Source organism: Siniperca chuatsi, linkage group LG2, assembly GCF_020085105.1.
Source record: "Siniperca chuatsi isolate FFG_IHB_CAS linkage group LG2, ASM2008510v1, whole genome shotgun sequence".
NCBI classification, from domain to species: Eukaryota; Metazoa; Chordata; class Actinopteri; order Centrarchiformes; family Sinipercidae; genus Siniperca; species Siniperca chuatsi.
The window spans coordinates 22,953,814-22,972,995 of NC_058043.1; the positions used below are offsets into that span (position 1 = coordinate 22,953,814).

The following is a 19,182-nucleotide window of genomic DNA, read 5'->3' on the forward strand; positions in this document are numbered from 1 at the left end:
TGTATAAATGATCCCTGCTTTAATTCATAATAATGTTGGACCTCATCGCCTGCCCACTCAGCCCAATAGATTATGGAAATAGCTGTAATGACTATTGGAACAATGAGCCAAATTGCATTATCATTCAGTGCCACACTGGCTTTGGAATAACTAGCGCTGTGCTTTTGCTCTTTCACTAAAGATTTGAATAACAATGGCCAGCATTTAATTTACACCAGGAAAATGAAGATGAAGTGTTAATCATGAATGAAAGTTTTAGGCTCCGTGAATTAAGCATTAATAACATGCACAGTTAATAGGGCAGCACTAATCCATGTCCAGGTGTGAGAGGTTTTTTTTTTTTTTTAATTTTAAATAGGTTGAATTGATGGTAACAAAACCCACACATCCTACATGTATGCTTCATGTATGCATTAACAACACCCACCAAGACAAAAGAGCCAGTCTTTTGAGGTTTTATTTTCAGCTCAACCATGGACTTTTGTGTGATCTTATTAGAGCTAATACAAAGAAATGAGCGTTAACATTCAGTCCACAAAATCTTTGGTGAAAGGAACTACATCAGTTAACTATTTCGTTAGATAAATAGAACAATATAATGGAATAAATGTACAAGAATGTATAAAACATAATGTAGTATTACTGTAGTGGTACAACCTCAAAATGTGCACATCTCTTAATTTGCAGATACAATATAGCTAGATTTGGTTTAGTAAATACTGTGAATCAGTTTTTGTCAACATGAACATTTCTCCTCTAAATAACCAATAATATCATCACGCTAAAATTTGGAGCTGCTAAAGGTGACAGTGAGAGCAGAAGAGGAGAGAGAGAAGAAATTTCCTCAGGAGGAAGCGTCACTTGTGCATTACTGGTGATGTACAAGAAAGCTACTGTGGACACAAATACTTAAAACAGCAAGTGTGCATGCAAATCAGTTTTCACGTTCATAAATTGGAGGAGAAGCGCCAGATTTTATTTTGCGATGACCACACCGATGTGTGTCAGATATCTGGCTTGTGAGGGAGAAAATATTTGACTAAAATGTCCTAGGTCACAGGACTAACTTACAGTATTTCCAATGATCTGTTGATATATCAATGTAATGAGTGTGATACGGACTGGTTGTGTGCGTAATATTCAGTAGGTCATCTTCATTGGTTAAGGCTTGCACATCAACAGTGGTGCAACAGCAGCCTCTGGTGGTGTGTACTCAGATTGTTACATAGATACAGTGCAAAATGCAACATTATTCTCATTCAGTATCACTGTTTACATTGCAGTGTTAAAGTATATAAATTGTCATGATTGGTATACGTCATAGCACATAATCAACATAAATATAAAACTAAATGTTAAATCATGAAAACAAATAAGATGTCAGTTTCAAGGCAATGCCGAGGCAACCAAAGCCAAAAGAGAAAGACGCTGGCCAATAATACAACTTCTTTCCTCTTTGCTCAATGCAGCTGTGTAGTTCACGTGTGCTCGAGCACCCCTGTCGCTGTGGTTACAACCACAGTTTCAAAGATGAGCCAACACCAGTGAATGCATAGCTTTTGAACATCAAACCCAAGTTTTAAAACACAAAGCAGAAGATAATGAGCCTTGAATTGGTTTCGAATGGTTGCTTGGTCATTGAAGCCTTCAAACTTCTTACAATCACAGAGATGTCACCACAGTTTTGGTCTATAATAAATCATTAGTAATCAAAGATATAAAAACAAACTTCAACACTCATGTACAGGAATCGTTTCAAAGAAAAAAAATCTGGTTAGAAAGTTTTGCATAAAATACTTGAATAAAAAAACAACTCAGTAATAAAACTGTTACATGCTAACATTGCACAGTAGTTTTCCCACATGATTATGCGAATATATATTCAGTTATTGCAGTAAGAAACCCAGAAGTACAATATGGGTGAACTCTTTCCTCCTTTTCCATTATTTCAGCTGTGGAGAAGCAAAGAAGTTGCCCTGGCGGTTAGAGGCAGCTGTTGCTTTGCTTTTGCTCCCAAATCTAAAGGGAAGGGGTGGTTAGGGGGACAGACAGAATTTTAAGCTTAGTAAGAGTAATTATAGCAAACGCAATAGACAGAACAATTGTGAAGATGAATGTTTAGAGGTAAAACCAGGAATCTATTATTAATATGTGGACAACTAAGTAAGCTTCATTTGATTGTTGATAATTTGACATGAGCTTGAATGCCCTGCATTCAGTCCTGTAAAAGTTCAAGCTTTATCAAAGGTGGGTCTTGGCCGAGACTTTTTAGGGTTTAACTGCTCTTCCAGTTAAACCTGCCCCCACACAGAGTAAACAGGTGTGGGATCTTTTTACTTTAAACCTGACCCGTGATATTCCTATGTCAAGCTGTTTCGACAAGACATGCCTCAGCCAATGTATCCCATAAATGAGCAGTTAGGGGCTACATTACACCAGCCTGTAAAACATTGAAGATTCACATTTTTTCGTTGGAATATTGTGAATTTCAATCTCTTTCTTTTAATGTAAAGACCTAAACGGTCTTTGTTCTTTAATTTTAATTTTTTTAAAAATAGTATCAATGTTATGTCATACAACTCAACCAGTAGCCTTTAAGTTAACGGCCATACACACCCTTGGTACACCCACACAAGTCTGCCTGATTAAACCTCTTGCCATAGCAGGAAAGGCACAGGTGTTACTAATAACATTAACGATGGATCTGTTCTATTCAAGTGTCCCAGTACACGTGACAGTGAGGCAGTGTACACAAAACCAGGACCTTGAAACTGAAGCAGCTAAATGGAATTCATTCATTTTAATATTTACACCTGTGATTTTTGTACACGTCAAAACGTCTTCTGTGAAAAAGGTCTTACTGTGAATAGAATTATTATTATAATTTCCATTACATTCCTCTGCAATTTTTAATTATATACACACATTTTTTATATATATATATATATATATATATATATATATATATGCGCATCTAGAGCACAAGGGAATGAAATTAGCTTCATAAACCCCTTTAGAAATTAAAAACTATAAATGAGGTGAGTCAGTCATACGAGTGCTGATCATAGTTTTTACTGTCCACACAACAGTTATCCAAGATAACTTTATCCAAGATTAACAAATTAATTTCCAACTAGCTTTCACTGAGAGAAAAAAAAGATGGCTAGATGATAATTAACAAGATCATTTGTTATGGCTCATGTCATTAGGTCGGATTAGGCTCAGTGATGTTGGAAGAATGTGTCACTGCTTTTTCTCTGGTTTGTATTAAAAGACAGAGTGTGTGAGAGTATGAGTGAGCTTACATGGTGGTGCTGGAGAGGGTGTGCATCATGCGCTGGGACAGCGAGCTGGAGGAAGGCGTTTTGGCCATCATCTGGTGCTCTGGAGTTGTCACTGGCCCCAATATGCTCACTACAGATTAAAGATCAATACATCCCCAGTTTAATACAGCTCATTTTGTTATTTGTCAATTAAAGATGCTGAGTACAAATGCACAAAAAATTAAAATAGTTTTAATCTCTTATTGGTCATAACATGTGTACTATTTACAAACAGTTCTTTAAAATGAAATAGAACACATTGTCTTATTCTCATGCTATACATTTTGGAGGAACTTTTATTCTTGACTATTACCCGTCAGTGATTTACCTTTGTGGTCTGGAGTATCAGTGTGGTGAGCATTGTCCATGCCTCTATTATGTGGATAAGCAAACTGGCCCCAGTAGTTTGCTGGAATACAGAGCAAGCGCTCTATAACCTAGAAAGACATAAAAATAAATCCGGTATTTGTAGTCAAAACAATTCTAAAAGAAGAGAAACACTGATGATTGAAGTTGTTAAAAAAAGAACACAGCCTTATACTTAAACCATGTGCTACTTTATAATCACTGGACTGGGGCTCTGGACATAATGAATAGTCAGAGCAGTTATTCTTTATTCTCATTCACTTTACCTTTGGTTGTCTGTTTGTGTCATGCAGGATGGTCATAGGGTCAGGGTCGGGAACAGCATGACCCACAAGAGTAGGGCCAAACACCCTGGCCAGGTTTTTCACATCCATCTTGGCATCCGCACTCTGAGAGACCCTGGGAAAGGAGAAGGGTGGAAACGTCTTAACTACAATGAAAGTTGATGTGTTCTGCAGAGATGTAGGAGGTTACAACATGCTTGCTCACTCTTGTCTCAAACCTTGTACAATTTGGACAAAAGTCCTTCTGGCTCACAAGTAGTTGCTTACACCACTCCTTTCTAATGGGTGGAAGGTAATGGGAGCAGATGGGAGTAACAACAGGATCAAAAAAAAAGGCTGCTGAAATGTTATGAAAATTACTTCTGCAGATGGATCATCAGGCAGGCCAGAGTATCTCGGTTAGGTTGAGGCAGCTCACTGATGGTCTGATACAACATGGCGAGACTGTTGCCATCGTCCTGGATTTCTACAAAAACATTCACACTAGTCATTTAATATTCATGTACATGCATGTTCCCTTTATCCCATGGAGCTTTTTAATTCACTCAAATTTCAATACTTGTTCCTCAAAGAATAATGTTACATAAACATTCAAACAGACAAAGACCACTGTGAATATAGCAATCTTCTGTAAGTGATTCTACAAGTCTCTGAAACTCACCAGCGGCTTCCATGAAGGCTTTGTTGAGGTGGAAGGTGAGCAGTGGCTCTGGAAGCTTTCTGAGGAAGTCTTTGAGGACACCTGTAATGACATTGATGTCTTCTACTTTGTTAAGTGGAGGCAGAGTCTTTCCTCTAATCAGCTTCTCCTTCAGCTCTTTCACCATCTTCTCGTGGCCAGAGACTCTGTACAGGCCAACCTGGGGCAAGGAAAAGATAAAAGAAACCAGCTCTCATTGTCTGGCTGCCTGTGATACCGTACTACTGAAGGAGATAACTAATTAGAGAGAAATGATCTACTGTAATCGCTCAAGGGAAAGGATCAGAGCATAACGTGAAGGTGACAAGTAAACAAGGACTTTAATGAAGCCTGTCTCACCTCATGTAGGCCTCTGTGTTCAATCTCCTTAATACAGTAGATAACCAAAGCTGGGATCTTTGGGGAGGTGACTGGAGCAAAGTCAGCCAAGGTGGTCTGCACACAAAATACGGCAAATTTATATATAGGTAACATGAAAGTAATAGACAATAAATAATGCAAGATTGTGGAGTGGAAACATGCCATAAAGCAATGAGAAAAATATACCTCTGTGTTCTTGATGGGAGTGCTAACAGCTGTGGGATTACAGGGCAGGGGACAGCGGTCACGACACTCTGGGTGGGCCACGACTCTACAATCCTGGCAGCGAAGGTACATCTTGCCAAACTTTGTTCTTTTTCCACACGGTACACAGAACTCAGACTTGATCACCTTAGTGATAGAGGCAACACAAGGTGAGTAAGTAGTAGTTCTTCAACAAGGTGAACCGGCTTGTAGTATTGATGCAGGTAGATATACAGTCTAAATCTAAAACACATAAGAACAATACAAATACAAAAACGTCTTACTGTTTTGGGGATGAACTGGTGCTTCTTTCCTCCTCTATTAGCTTTGGGGGTTCGGAGTTGGGCTGGTAAATCTGAAACTGGTGTGCTGGGAGCCTCACTGGCAGTCTCAGATTGGTCAGTAGTGGTTGTATCACCCCATGCTGGAGCAAATGTAGACGCAATCACATCAAGAAACTCATTTGGCAAAATGACTTATTTCAAGCATACATTGGTTTTACTGTCTAATTAATGTTGTTGTTTTCTGTTAAGATCACATAAACGAGATCAAAGAAGATCTTCAGAATTCTCACCACTCTTTCTGCTGCGTGTCCAGTAAGGCACAGTTTCAATGGTGGAGACCGCCTCGACAGTACCACCATTCACAGGCACAGTGATGGTGGTTTTGGCTACTATGGAGTCATTCATCTGATTCATAAGAAAAAATTATATATACGATTAATGCTCTTTTCAATCAAATTGATGGACATTTGAGTTGGTTTAGAAACAAAATCATCATTGAGGTTTGAGCTTTCTCTTGATAGCCATTTGTCTGTTATTTTAATAAAGAAACATGACCCAAAGCTGTTTTACAGACGCAGACTGTTTTTCAAACATTAATGTTATACAGTACATTCAGCTGGAGAGGTCAGCATTACCCTATCTGATGTGCGTCCAGTGGAGCGAGGTTTCTTCATTGCTTGTGGGGGAACCTCAGAGAGTTTTCTGGAGGAACGCTGTGGATTCAAATGTAGAGTAACTGTCAAAAACACTTTCTCACAGATTGGCTGCTGAAAACAAATAGCAGGACAAAGTTGTGAAGAAAAACGTGAATCAAACCACTAACTGCCTTTACACCTGAAACAAACGATCAATCATTAATGCACGCAAGGAGGCATTTATTCAAAATGTGAGTAAAGACATGACTCACTCGTTTCTGCCGCTTCCGCAGTCTCACAGTCTTCATTGCAGAGGAATCCCAGTCCTACAGGAAAGGTGGAGAGATAGACCATAGTACTTAATGAATTTAACTTAACTTAATTAACACTGTTGTCCCACATCTGATCCTCAAACCAGCAGTTCTCCTAAAATATACAGTAAAACTTTTAGGAAATGGGTCAATATACCAGTGAGTCGTCCGTTTGGTCATAGCTGATGTCTGACAGCAAAGAAGCTGATTCATCAATGGTATTTAACCTGTAAAATAGATTAAATTCAGCATTTAATCTTCCTGTCTGAAGTACTTCCTGTGTCCATGGCTAGCTGAAGAATGACAATGATCTGATGAAACTTTAATATAGGAACTCATATTTCACATATTGAATTCTATTCCCTACAGTGTACAGGATGCATACTGAATCTCTATGCAGTTAAAGGCAAACAGTGTTTTCACTAGCTAAAGCAAAGCAGTCCAGTACCCTAAATATAAATGAAAGCTCAAGAGAGGATGAGACACCATGGTTAGATGAAAACCTACAATCATAACTGTCTTATCAGTAGTCTCTGAAAAAAACAATAATGGTGCACATCTAGCTATTTCAAAACTGGGGAAGGAGGGTCTAACCTTCGACTGGAGTTGAGGTTGCCTTTAGCAGCCTGTGCTGCCTGTGAGTGCGCATTGAGGAAGGCCAGGGCGGAGCGCTGCTCCTCACTCAGGTGGACACTGCCACCGTTGTTCTCTGATATTAGCAGCTCCCGGATCAGCTGTAGCTGACGTTCCTGTTACACCCAAAAACCAGAAGGTTGACATACACGGGTCCATACATAAAAAACACAGACAAATGCAGAAAGTGCATTATTTAGTGACGAATGGCATTATCTGAACATTAACCTCTAGCTATGTATCCCATAAACAACCATGCAGCTATACATGATTTATAAGTACTGTTGCACCAACCAGCTTCTCATAGACTGCCTCAGCCTTCTGCCGACGGCGGATCTCCACATCGACCTGGTTTCGAGCATGCTTTAGTTTTACCTCCAGCGCTCCCCTCTCAGTCTCTGCTTTAGCCAGCACCTCTTTACAGGAAACCAGCTCCTCACCTGCCCGCAGCCACTTCTTACGGCACTCCTCAAAGTTCACTGCCATTTGGAGGAACTCTGAATAAGACAACGGAAAAGGAGATTGTTGTATTGCTGCTGTGCACAATATACAACTTTACTCTTTTTCAGTGGTAATGATGCCAGTGACAAAGGATAAAATGCTCTATAGGAAAATTGCAATGAGATAACTTCTGTTATGTATTGGCACTATATAAATAAAACTGAATTGTACTGAAAAAGATAGAGTGCTCTGCTGTAAAGTGAACAAATGAATAACAGTTCTTTTCTGTTATTTAAAATGGAAATTAGTTGCATTATCTGAACTATTGAAATGGAAATGTTTATTACACCCCAATAGCTATTTCAACCCCCATTTGTGTCATGGGCTGCACAATCAGTTTCCACAGCATGATTGCAGTCCTGGTCATGTCAGCCTTTATTTAGGCTCTATACTCACTATACACTGGAAAATAATTAATTGCACCAACTAACACAATTTAGGATGGAAATGAACCCAGTATTACTGCTACTAACGTTACCACCATGCCACAGCAGACCAGCTTGACTACACAAGTACTAATTCCTTTGTGTTTCACTAACAAGCCTCTAAAGAGGTGGCAAATACCAAAACAAAGTGTGGAATTAACTTACGTGGTTCAATGCCCTCATTCAGACCGTCCACCTGGGCTCTCAGACTCTGGAACTGGTTGTACAGGTTCACGACAGACGACTCCATCGTGTCTTACTGCAGCTGGGCAAGCTAAAGTTGACATCAACTTAGTAAGGTTAGTAACGTTAGGCAGAAATGGGTGAGTTGGATGATAATGCTAGTTAATGTTACTTTTATTTTGTTGAAGTTTTAAATTGTTGCTAGCGTTGAATTAGCGTTAGCCCTGTTCGGGACTAGCGTTGAGCAGTAACGTTACCAATACACTATTTTATGTCAGTAGGTTAACCTTCAAACAGGTGAAATGAAACATATAACTACATCATAGTACTACAGAAAAACAACGTAACTTATTTTTATGTTACTTGTGTTTAAGCGTTAGTCCCGAAAGCCTCCACTGTATTCAAAACAACTCGCAAGCTTGTTAGCTAAATTAATGTTACACCGTTATGATGACGCTATCGGCATGCTAACATTAACGTTAGCAAGTCTGTGTTGACCTGACTTCGCTGGCTACCTATCGTTACGTTGGTCGAAAGAAAAAAACAAAACACTTACCTTTACAATATTTTTCCTGTGGTAGTGCGGCTGACATGTAATGTAACAACGTCCAATGTTAAAAGCAGAGGCTAGATTGTGAATTCCCACACCAGCAACAGCAGAGCCACACCTGCCTGGGAAAATTCTTCATCAAAGTTCAAAATCTGCGCCGGTTTTCTTCCTCGTCAGCTGCTGCGGCGGATGTAGGAGCGCTCTATCGCCCCCACACAGCCAGAGTTGTAACTGCAGGAGATGGCGATAAGTTTCCTCTGGTTCTCAAAACGGGACTCCAAGGGTCCTCTGGAGTCACTAAGGGGGTTACAGGCGTCTCAACATAATTCACTAGAAAGTAGCTCTATGAGATAATGTGTTATATGTGAAATATTTAAAACACATGTATTATTACGTTATACATTATATCATTGTTACAGATGACCTCAGGCATCTTAGAAATAATTGTAGCAGCAGCATTAACTGAAATTGCACTGTATGATATATACAGAAATGAACATGTGACTATATACATATACATATATATATATATAATAATGCAGTTCATGAATTGATAATGAATATATATTATTTATATATATATTAAAATTTTATAAAATATTTTATATATATATTAAAGTATTATATTATATTTATATATAAAAACTTTGTCCTTCACCCTCCTCCGCGGGTGGTCTCATCCTTCGAGCTCGGGTCCTCTGGGAGCTTGAGGGTTCTGCGCAGTATCTTTGCTGTTCCTAGTACTGCACTTTTCTGGACCGAGATGTCTGGTGTTCTTCCAGGGATCTGCTATAGCCACTCCTCCAGTTTGGGGGTCACTGCCCCGAGTGCTCCGATGACCACGGGCACCACTGTTGCCTTCACCTTCCAAGCCTTCTCCAGCTCTTCTCTGAGCCCTTGGTACTTCTCTAGTTTCTCATGTTCCTTTCTCCTGATGTTGCCATCACTTCGTATTGCCACGTCAACCACAACGGCTTTCCTCTGCTGTTTGTCCACCACCACAATGTCTGGTTGGTTCGCCATTACCATTCTGTCAGTCTGAATCTGGAAGTCCCACAGGATCTTGGCTCGGTCATTCTCTACCACCTTTGGAGGTGTTTCCCACTTTGACCTCGGGGTTTCCAGTCCATACTCCGTGCAGATGTTCCTGTACACTATGCCAGCCACTTGGTTATGGCGCTCCATGTATGCTTTTCCTGCCAGCATCTTACACCCTGCAGTTATGTGCTGGATTGTCTCAGGGGCCTCTTTGCACAGCCTACACCTTGGGTTTTGTCTGGTGTGGTAGATCTGGGCCTCTATTGCTCTGGTGCTCTGGGCCTGCTCCTGTGCAGCCATGATGAGTGCCTCTGTGCTGTCCTTCAGTCCGGCCCGCTCTAGCCATTGGTAGGATTTCTTGATATCAGCCACTTCAGTTATGTTCCGGTGGTACATCCCGTGTAGGGGTTTGTCCTCCCATGATGGTCCTTCCTCCAGCACCTCTTCATCTGTTCCCCATTGCCTGAGACATTCACTGAGCACGTCATCTGTTGGGGCCTTATCTTTGATGTACTTGTGGATCTTGGATGTTTCATCCTGGATAGTGGCTCTCACACTCACTAGTCCACAGCCGCCTTCCTTACGGCTAGCGTACAGTCTCAGGGTGCTGGATTTGGGATGGAACCCTCCATGTATGGTGAGGAGCTTTCGCATCTTAACGTCTGTGGTCTGTATCTCTTCCTTTGGCCACCTTATTATTCCCGCAGGGTATCTGATCACTGGCAGAGCGTAGCCGTTTATTGCCTGGGCCTTGTTCTTGCCATTGAGCTGACTTCTTAGGATTTGCCTTACTCATTGGAGGTATTTGGCAGTTGTTGTTTTCCTTGTTACCTCTTCGAGGTTGCCATTTCCCTGTGGTATTCCAAGGTACTTGTAACCATCCTCAATGTCTGCTATTGTTCCTTCTGGGAGTGAGACCCTTCTGTGTGTATATATATATATATATATATATATATATATATATATATATATATATATATATATATATATATATATGCTGTATTTCTTCATCTACTGTATAGAAAGACAACAAAACATTTTAGCCAGGGAGTTCTGTAGTTTTAAGAATCTCTGGAGGTTTGAGATCTGTGCTTGAGGTCACTTTTTTCAAATATCTGCTTCTAACCTATTAGCTGTACCTAGTAAACCCATTAATAATTTCAATAACTTATTGATATGTATGCATTTTTTGCACAATAAAAAAGGCAGTTTTGCTTGAGGTGAGTCAGTCCAATATCTGTGTCTATGCTCTCTTTACTGTGTATCAAAGTATGCAATACAGTATGGTGTAATTATGTGTGAAATCTTAAAATCCTTTGAAACAGTCATTGACTGTGTCCTGTTGTCATGGGCCTGGCACATGGGATGCACACAGCAGCATCATTAATCAGGCATGGATGGCATATCTGGGTGCAGCAGCAGCTCTGCTGTGCAACATTTAATGAGGGTAGCACACACGCACACACGCGCACGCACACACACACACACACACACTAAATCAATTGCAAACAATTCACATGTATTTGTGTCCATAACAACTCGACAATAGACTATAACTGATTTGTGTGTGCGTGCGACTTTTTATAATGCATTGGCAGTCTGATTTAGCAATACACTTGTACACAATACACCTAGACCTAGACTTAGTGTGTGCATATGTGTGCTCTGAATACTGCAGTCCCATAGAGTTGATTTGAGATAATAGGATCTGTCAGTCAATACGCACTCTCTCTCTTTATTTATTCATCTCTATATGTACATTTCCCCCAGTCACTTGATGATTTAACTGCCAGAATTCTCTTTTTACTTTTTCCAATCACTGTCTGTCCTTCCTTAAACTGAGTGGACAATTACTGCTATCTGCAAGTGTAATCTGGCCTCAGCCAAGTGCATCACCAGTAGAAAAAAATGGGAAATAATTAATTTTGCAAAAGAGAGCAGTTGCTTTCAGGAGACATTTTTTCATTCATCATAATGTTTTAAAATGTGTTTATAACAATAGTGCAATTAGGTCTTAATTTATTATTTATCAAATCAGACAACATAGTGTAAAAGGCACATTACCACTTTGCTGAGTTTATTCAGACAGGCAACATAAGTCAGCGTACACCCCGACAATCATATGATGCATTGCAGTAACTTGTACTGTAATACCTGCACATCTTTTCTTTCATTTCCATTTTTAAGACAGAGTGTTTACCTGAATAATGAGTTCACAGATTTTTAGCATTCTGCCTAAAAGGTGCATGGATACTACAACAGCAATGTCCACATTTCATAAGTGCATCTCAGGAGTGAAGAAAGTATCAGTAGGCTCTAATGCACCAAAGTTTCAGAGGAAGCACCTGCAGATTGTGATGACTACAGGGTTAGGCCTCTTCAGTGGCCATTGGAAGGGTAATGGATCCACAAACAGCCTCATGGGGAACACTTGGCAGATATACATCTACTTAGGAGGATGCACTGAAGCAGAACACACCCTCTATACATCCTGTGCATATTTGTGCACACAAAGCAAAGTGAAGTTTAAGGGTCTGGATACAGATTTTTCCAAAAGATATGCATAGTTTCTGTCCACTTTGGTGTATACCCCATAAATGGAGAAAAGTGCTTATCTATTGTTGAACAGAAACTAAATCAGCAAAAAAAATCATCAATATCTAACAATGTAGAGGGAGTGGACCAAAACAGAAAAACACGAACACCTAGAAAATGTTATGCAATCCAACACATTAGCACTGCAATAAATACAAGTATTGAGATAGTGTCAGGTGCTGAATTTCAAATTTGAAAGTTGAAATTTGGTCATTTTTGAACTAATATGGTTGTGTTATTAGACTATAGTACACATTGTACATTGCATTACAGCCTTATCGTAGAGTTAAATCAACACCTCTTTGAAAGAGACTCAACAAAAAGTGAACATTACAAGCTTCACAAAGGTAGTATGTTGAATTGCATTATACTTTAAAAGTGTACATGTTTTTGTGTCAACCCCCCATTGATTTTACAGTCTGGCACCAAAAGTTGATTTAAATATAATGTCTCCTGAGTTAACAGGATGTTTTTACAAAATGGAATGTCACACCACTGGCAAAACTACTTTCATCATCTGTGAAAGGATGCCAGATGAATCTGTTGATTCTAAGTGAGTCTGCAGGTATGTGGAAAAGCTCTGGCCAAGTGAGTATAGTGGAAAGATAATGTGCATAGGTGCACTCCAAACAGCCTATAAATTGAATTACAAGTGGAGTCTCCCTCTAAGAGAGTGTTTACTGGAAAAGGCTCCATCTTTCCTTCACCGCTTAAACAACAACAAGATTTTTATCTTCCATTTTTTGAAATCTGACACTTAGTAAACACTCCAACCCAAATACATTCACGAGTGGATTAAATAGCTGATAATTTCCAGTTTGAAAAATGGGAGGGAACTCTACAAAAATTATTATTTTTTATTGATTTAAGCTTGTTTGAGCAGTATATCTTGGTGCTTAAAGGAAGGACAAGAACATTTGAACTAACAGAAAATTAAAACGCTCCTGACGACAGAAACCCATTAATACTTATAAACCGTAGATGTAAAACACTTATGTACTGATAGAAGTGTCATCTTATGTAAAAGTGAAATAAGCCCTGTAGTGTTCTCAAGGGAACAGCAAGAAAGAGTCAGGCAGTGCTCAAGGCTGAAGCTGATTCACAATGCATTTGGAACAGTGTTGCTTCTCAGAAAAAAGCAGCCAAATGAGAAAATAAAAAGAAATTGACACTTTTGCAATGGCTCAGTATTACTAGTTCAAACACATCCTCTCAGAGATATTTTTAAATGATTTTAAACCTTCATTCTTAATTACTTGCTTTTGCAGCCACATGAAATTATAAAGAACAAAAATCATGAAATGAAATGGGAGAAAAAACCTGGCATGGGAGATTACTTCCAGTTTATTGTAACTGCAAGAGGGAGTCACTTAGTGCGATTTCAAAGTAAGCTACAGTTTAAATTATCCTGTTTTTCTGAAGTCATAAATAATGGTGCTGCATGCAGAGAAGTGTAAGGAGGTACTGAATATTAAATGATCACCGATCCAGCTTTATGGTCCTAGTGTCACAGTCTCTCATCTGCAAATCTCCATGAGTATAGCGTGCGAGTTCCTGGGTACAGCCCATTGCTGCTGAAAATAAATAAATAAAATGAAAACAGGCAACAATGTGGGCTTTTTGTAAGGGTTCTCATGACACCATGGTGCAAACAGGAATGACGATGATGAGAATGATAGTCACTGCAGTGGCAATGAGTGCAACCAGCTTGCAGACCTTGGCCCGGCGGAGGTCAGCCTCTTTACGCCTGAGTAGAGCATCGTAGCCTGGAGTGTAGATGTCGTCCATCCAGAACTCCATGTTGTTGGGGTTTAAAGACTCCTGGGCCTGAGGAACGTGATGCCATTCAAAGATTTTTAGAGCAGATATAAACTCATATGGATAAGATCTAATCTAAAATCTAATCTAATCTAAGAAAATTCGAACATTGTATACTCTTTCCTGCTATTCATCATTAATTTGTGATGAGGCTACACATTATTGTATTTTACTTTTTTTGCATGATGTATTTATAAAAAATAAAATTGTACTAAAACAAAATATCCAATTTTTGTCATTTATAGACTATAACCACTGACTTTATATAAGAAACATGATAGGAAACAGAATGTAATTGCATGTTTTTAACTAATGTAGTCCTTTCAAAGTCAACAAATCTTACCTGTGAGTCCAGAGGGGTGACTCGTGCATCTCTGTCATCTACAGTCCATATGGGTCTTCCCCTCCCCTCAGCCAATCTGGGATCCACAATCTTCCCAGAGGTTAGCCCACCTGTCAGACTGCTGTCTTTGTGGCGGAACAGGGACGAGTTAAACACTTGTTCCACCAGGTTGGAGGACTTTTGGGAGAGTAGGTTAGTTGTGCTGCCTGACTGATCTGCCTAGAAGGAAAATGGGCCAAACACAGATTTTATATTGAATGTATATACAGCAATACCTATTTTAATCTTTAAAAATATGTGAAATTCAGGCAAAATTGACAATATTATTCTAACTTAATATCACCACAAAACATGCACATGAATTTGAATGGATGGGTTATGTTTCTTTGCAGCCCTGTGCAAACAGTGTAAAGGTTTAAACCAAGACCCCACAAAGCAGCCTGATTAGTCAACCAACCACATAATCACATGTGTCTACCCAGCAGACCACAGGGCCAGCTACAGGCCTAACACATTTTGTGGCTGCACGGCATGGATACACACATGGTGCGAATATTTTACTTTTGCCGTCAAAATGGATTACAATTTAATCTGTTCAAGAACTGATGCTCATATGCCAAGAACCTCATCTCTGATCTAACAGCTATTTCTATCATGCAAAATATAGACTAAAATGTACACAGTAGAATTACTCTACCTTTCCATGAGAAGCTTTGCCATCTTTACTTTTTGAGAATGACACTGTCCAGTTTCTTGCAGAGTTAGAAACATTTGGCTGTTTGGCATCAGAGACACTTTTCTCTTCAGCCTGGGTTTTGGAGGCATGACGAGATGCTGCATCCTTCTTCCCTTCTTTCCCCAGCTTTGGATCAGCCTGACCTTTGCTGCTTTCTGTTTGCTCCCCAGGAGTGTTCCATCGGCTCCAGTCCAGACTACTATTGCTGGTCCCTGGAAACAGATGCCCAGATGCAGACAGAGGCTGAGGCTCTGATGACTCAGAAGGGGTTAAAGGGTGGCTCATAAAGGACGAGACACCACTGAGAGGCTCCAGCCATCGCCCACTAGTGCCTTGTCCACCACCACTGATAGGCTGCTGGATCTTTTCATCCAGACGCTGCAGAGCAGACAGCACCTGGGAAATCTCAGCCTTTACATCATTCAGTGACTCCAGTTGTCTTTCTATCTGGCTCATACGAAGCAGTAGCTTACAGACACTGGCCTTGAGCCCATCATCACTGCTTTCCAGAGAGTGGAAAAGCCTTGAGAGCTGACCTAGGCGGCCACGCCTGGCCTCTGGGGTGTCCTGGTTAATAGCTGATCCATCACTGGGGTGCAGTACTCCCGTGGAACCGCACATGCTTATGTCATCTAAGAAACGAAAGATGGCACTGATGTCATCCTCACCAAACTCTGGGTCATCTAATGAGGTCATGAAGGAGAGGCGATCAGCGTGGACCAGGCTACGGAGGCGCCGGGGGTCCGGTAGGTCTGTTTGGGTTCCCTGAGCCTTGACTACATCGCCTCCACTTGGCAATCCACTATCCCCACTCTCACCTCCTGAGGACCCCCCCAAATTGCTGATAGCAGGGGTTGATCGTCTTGGAAGTTGCCCTCTTTGTGATTCCATCCCTAATCCAACGCTGCCTACGCCTATCCGGTCCTCTAGACTGTGACTCTTGTTGTTCCAGATGGGCCTCTGGGTCCTGGGAGGTTGAAGGTGCCGTGGGGACCAATCTGGGATTGACCCAGGTCCGAAGTAAGTTGAGTCCTGTAGGTCATCAAGGCTCTCATGTTTAGCCCGCTGCTCTGGCGATTGGTGGACTGTTGTTGGTGACGGGTAGGGATTCTGGATCATTTCAAAGCTGTGATTGTCAAAGCCTTTCTGCCCCTTGTTGGGACTGGGAGACTCACTGCTAATGGTCACTTGGGGTATCAGAGGTGGCTGGTTATGGAAGTCCTTCCTAAAGATGTTTCTCTTCTGGTCGACAGACGATCCCTGTTCAGTTTCAAACACCTCCATGGGAGCAGAATCACCACTAGACTCACTGTCCGTTTCCAAAGGAAGGTAGATATTCTTCATGACTTCGTTGGGGATTTGACCACTAGGGTACAAAAGTGTGGTGTGAGGCAAGTCGAAAGACACAGCCCTTGCCCTGATTGGAGGGGAGGACACAAGAGAGATTGGATCTGGGGGAAGACTTGCTCGCTTGCGGGCTGAGTAATTAGATCTCGGAAAGAGCAAGTGCTGGTCAATAGGCCTGTCACTGGAGTCAGAGTGGGCACGTGCTCTTTCTCGACCAGAAATGTTCAGCTGGTGGATTCCAGGCAGACTGGGGCCTGGGGACTGGTCAACGGGGAGGACCGTCTGGGCTCTCATTGGTTGGCTGTCATCAGGGGTCCCACCCGTCATCTGAATAAGGTTGAAGATAGTTACAATGTCAGCAGCGACGCCTATGGGTGATAGTCCCTGGCCTCTGGTGGAAACCCGGTCTCTGAAGAGCGTAGCTGGGAAACAGGGATCCCGGCTTGCAGCAGCAAACAGCAAACTCCTGAGCTCGATGAGGTGCTCCAAGTCAAAGCGGGTGCTGACCATGCGACAAAGGTCCTGGAAGGTCAGCCATTGGCGCATATTCGCCAGTTCCTCCAGGATCCCCAGAAGGACCCCAGGGTACTCCTGCTGCAGGTTAGCCATGGCTGCTCACCTGAGAGGGAAAACAAGACAGTTATTAAGGCAAAGCAAGTTTATTTATATATTACCTTTCAAAAACAAGGTAACCTAACTCAAAGTGCTTTCCATTACACATATAAATCCATTAAGGCAAGATATAAAAGAAACATGAGGCAATATAAAAAGACACAAACATAATTACAGGTGGAATTAATGTCCCATATTCAATCTGATAAGTGCGCAAATCTTAAACACCAGATGAAAAGTTTCAGCTCTCTTTCTTTGACTCAAGAAAACAGGTGTTTTTTCAACGTTTAATAAAAGTATAATAATAATATATTATTATGATGTAGGCCTTTGTTGTATAATATTTTTTAATAATACTATATGTCGATAAGAATAAGCCTAATAATGCAATAGTTATAAAACATTATTGGATATTATAATGTATATAATATTTATTTTATTGTCGTCTAAAACATTATTATTGATCATTATCCATGCTATCTATCATTATATTACATGTCAATAATAGTAATAAACCGATAACGATGATGGTATTAATACACCGGACGTTTTGTATTACATTTATTTTTGAGTGACTTAAATTACAAGTTTCACTTAGTTACAATATCAACAGTGTTTCAAATTTGATACTGTTTCACGGTCAGCATATAATTGGTAGAAAATATGACAATCAAAGTCGACTTTTTCAGCTCGGAGGGAAGAAGCCCTTTCAATGGGAATCTAGAAAGCGACCTTATTCTTTGGCCCTAAAATAACCGATCATCTGATCTGATGACGCCGTCACACTGCGCACATCTTTTCCTCACTGGACATTTTTAATAGTCTCATTTCTATTAACAGCTTCAGGGCACACTCGCCACTTTACTGAATACATGCGGGATGTATCGGTGAATATAGGCTACTAACATGCATTCAGTAACTTTATACCAGGGACCTTTGAAAACGGTCTGAAGATGAGGACAGGAACAATTCTTGGAAAAGGCGCAACAATCTGTACTGCGAGTTCCCTGTTGTGTTTGTGTACCAGCTGGGACAAAACCAATGACATGTCAGTGTTGCAATGCAATTTGGGTTGTAAACATCTCACTAAAGGTGTAGCTTATGCGGAGGTGAACCTAGGAGTATCTCCACTTACCTGAATCTATTGAAAGACAATTACAGTCACGCCTGCGTCCATTGAAAAATGACAAATGAAATCCAGTTTTACGCGAATAGCTAGGCCATATTCCAAACAGATCCAGGGCGGCTCATACTGTCACACTCCTTTCATGGGCTTCTGTGTTTGTAGCAGCGACTAGCCCACAGCCCAGGCAGGAGAGGAGAAAATTAGAAATCAGGTCATCTTCCCACAAGTCCCTGCAGTCCCCTAAGGGACCTCAAAATACATCCAAACGGTTTCCCCTCACCACAGATCAGCGGCTACACGCACAAAGTCAACAGTACATCCACATTTCTAATTGAGACATCGGAGGAGAGACACACTCTTAGCAGGACACCCCAGTGTGTATGAGTAGGTCAGGTCCAGGTGCATATTTTCTCAGGGTACTATAGCAATAATTGGTTATGTGTGCAAATTGAGCATATGAATAAAGAAACAGATTAAAAATTGATATTTGCTAATTGCCGCTCCTAAAACTCAAAACTGACAGTAAACCACAAGGTCTAGGGTAAATTGCCTGCTAGATTGCTGCCTACACACAGAACTGTCTGCCAGACTTCAGCCCTCCCAGACTTTTCACCATTACTCTGCATTATCATCCATAAAGGGTTGTACTTAAAACCCCATTAGAGCAAGAGAAGGGCAAGGCTTTCATCGCTGAGTAGTAGCACTCTGCTACGATCAGAATGGACATGTCTAATTCATCTGACAACTCACAGAGCAGCACATCCATCATCCCATGTACTCAGGAATCACTGGGAATCAATGCGGTGAA

General features: G+C 40.8%; 2 protein-coding genes across 3 annotated transcripts; both read right to left on the reverse strand.

Moving 5' to 3' along the window:
• Positions 1 to 441: 441 nt before the first annotated feature.
• On the reverse strand, positions 442 to 8,955 carry LOC122868771 (rac GTPase-activating protein 1-like). Its single transcript, XM_044181055.1, has 17 exons — positions 8,766 to 8,955; positions 8,192 to 8,300; positions 7,395 to 7,597; positions 7,062 to 7,216; positions 6,625 to 6,694; positions 6,429 to 6,482; positions 6,157 to 6,234; positions 5,812 to 5,926; positions 5,522 to 5,661; positions 5,220 to 5,384; positions 5,013 to 5,108; positions 4,635 to 4,833; positions 4,334 to 4,439; positions 3,956 to 4,088; positions 3,652 to 3,760; positions 3,306 to 3,414; positions 442 to 2,019 (listed from the first exon to the last, which is right to left on the reverse strand). Exons 2-17 carry the CDS (start codon positions 8,274 to 8,276, stop codon positions 1,944 to 1,946), a joined length of 1,893 nt encoding a protein of 630 aa, XP_044036990.1. The 5' UTR covers positions 8,277 to 8,300; positions 8,766 to 8,955; the 3' UTR covers positions 442 to 1,943.
• Positions 8,956 to 11,505: 2,550 nt separating this feature from the next.
• Positions 11,506 to 19,157, reverse strand: LOC122868757 (major intrinsically disordered Notch2-binding receptor 1-like). Of its 2 annotated transcripts, XM_044181043.1 has the most exons (5): positions 18,384 to 19,157; positions 15,251 to 17,255; positions 14,554 to 14,772; positions 14,109 to 14,219; positions 11,506 to 13,963 (listed from the first exon to the last, which is right to left on the reverse strand). In XM_044181043.1, exons 2-5 carry the CDS (start codon positions 17,243 to 17,245, stop codon positions 13,910 to 13,912), a joined length of 2,379 nt encoding a protein of 792 aa, XP_044036978.1. In that variant the 5' UTR covers positions 17,246 to 17,255; positions 18,384 to 19,157; the 3' UTR covers positions 11,506 to 13,909. The 2 variants fall into 2 exon arrangements, with proteins under 2 accessions (XP_044036978.1, XP_044036972.1); XM_044181037.1 differs by having other exon boundaries at positions 11,506 to 14,219.
• Positions 19,158 to 19,182: the final 25 nt, after the last annotated feature.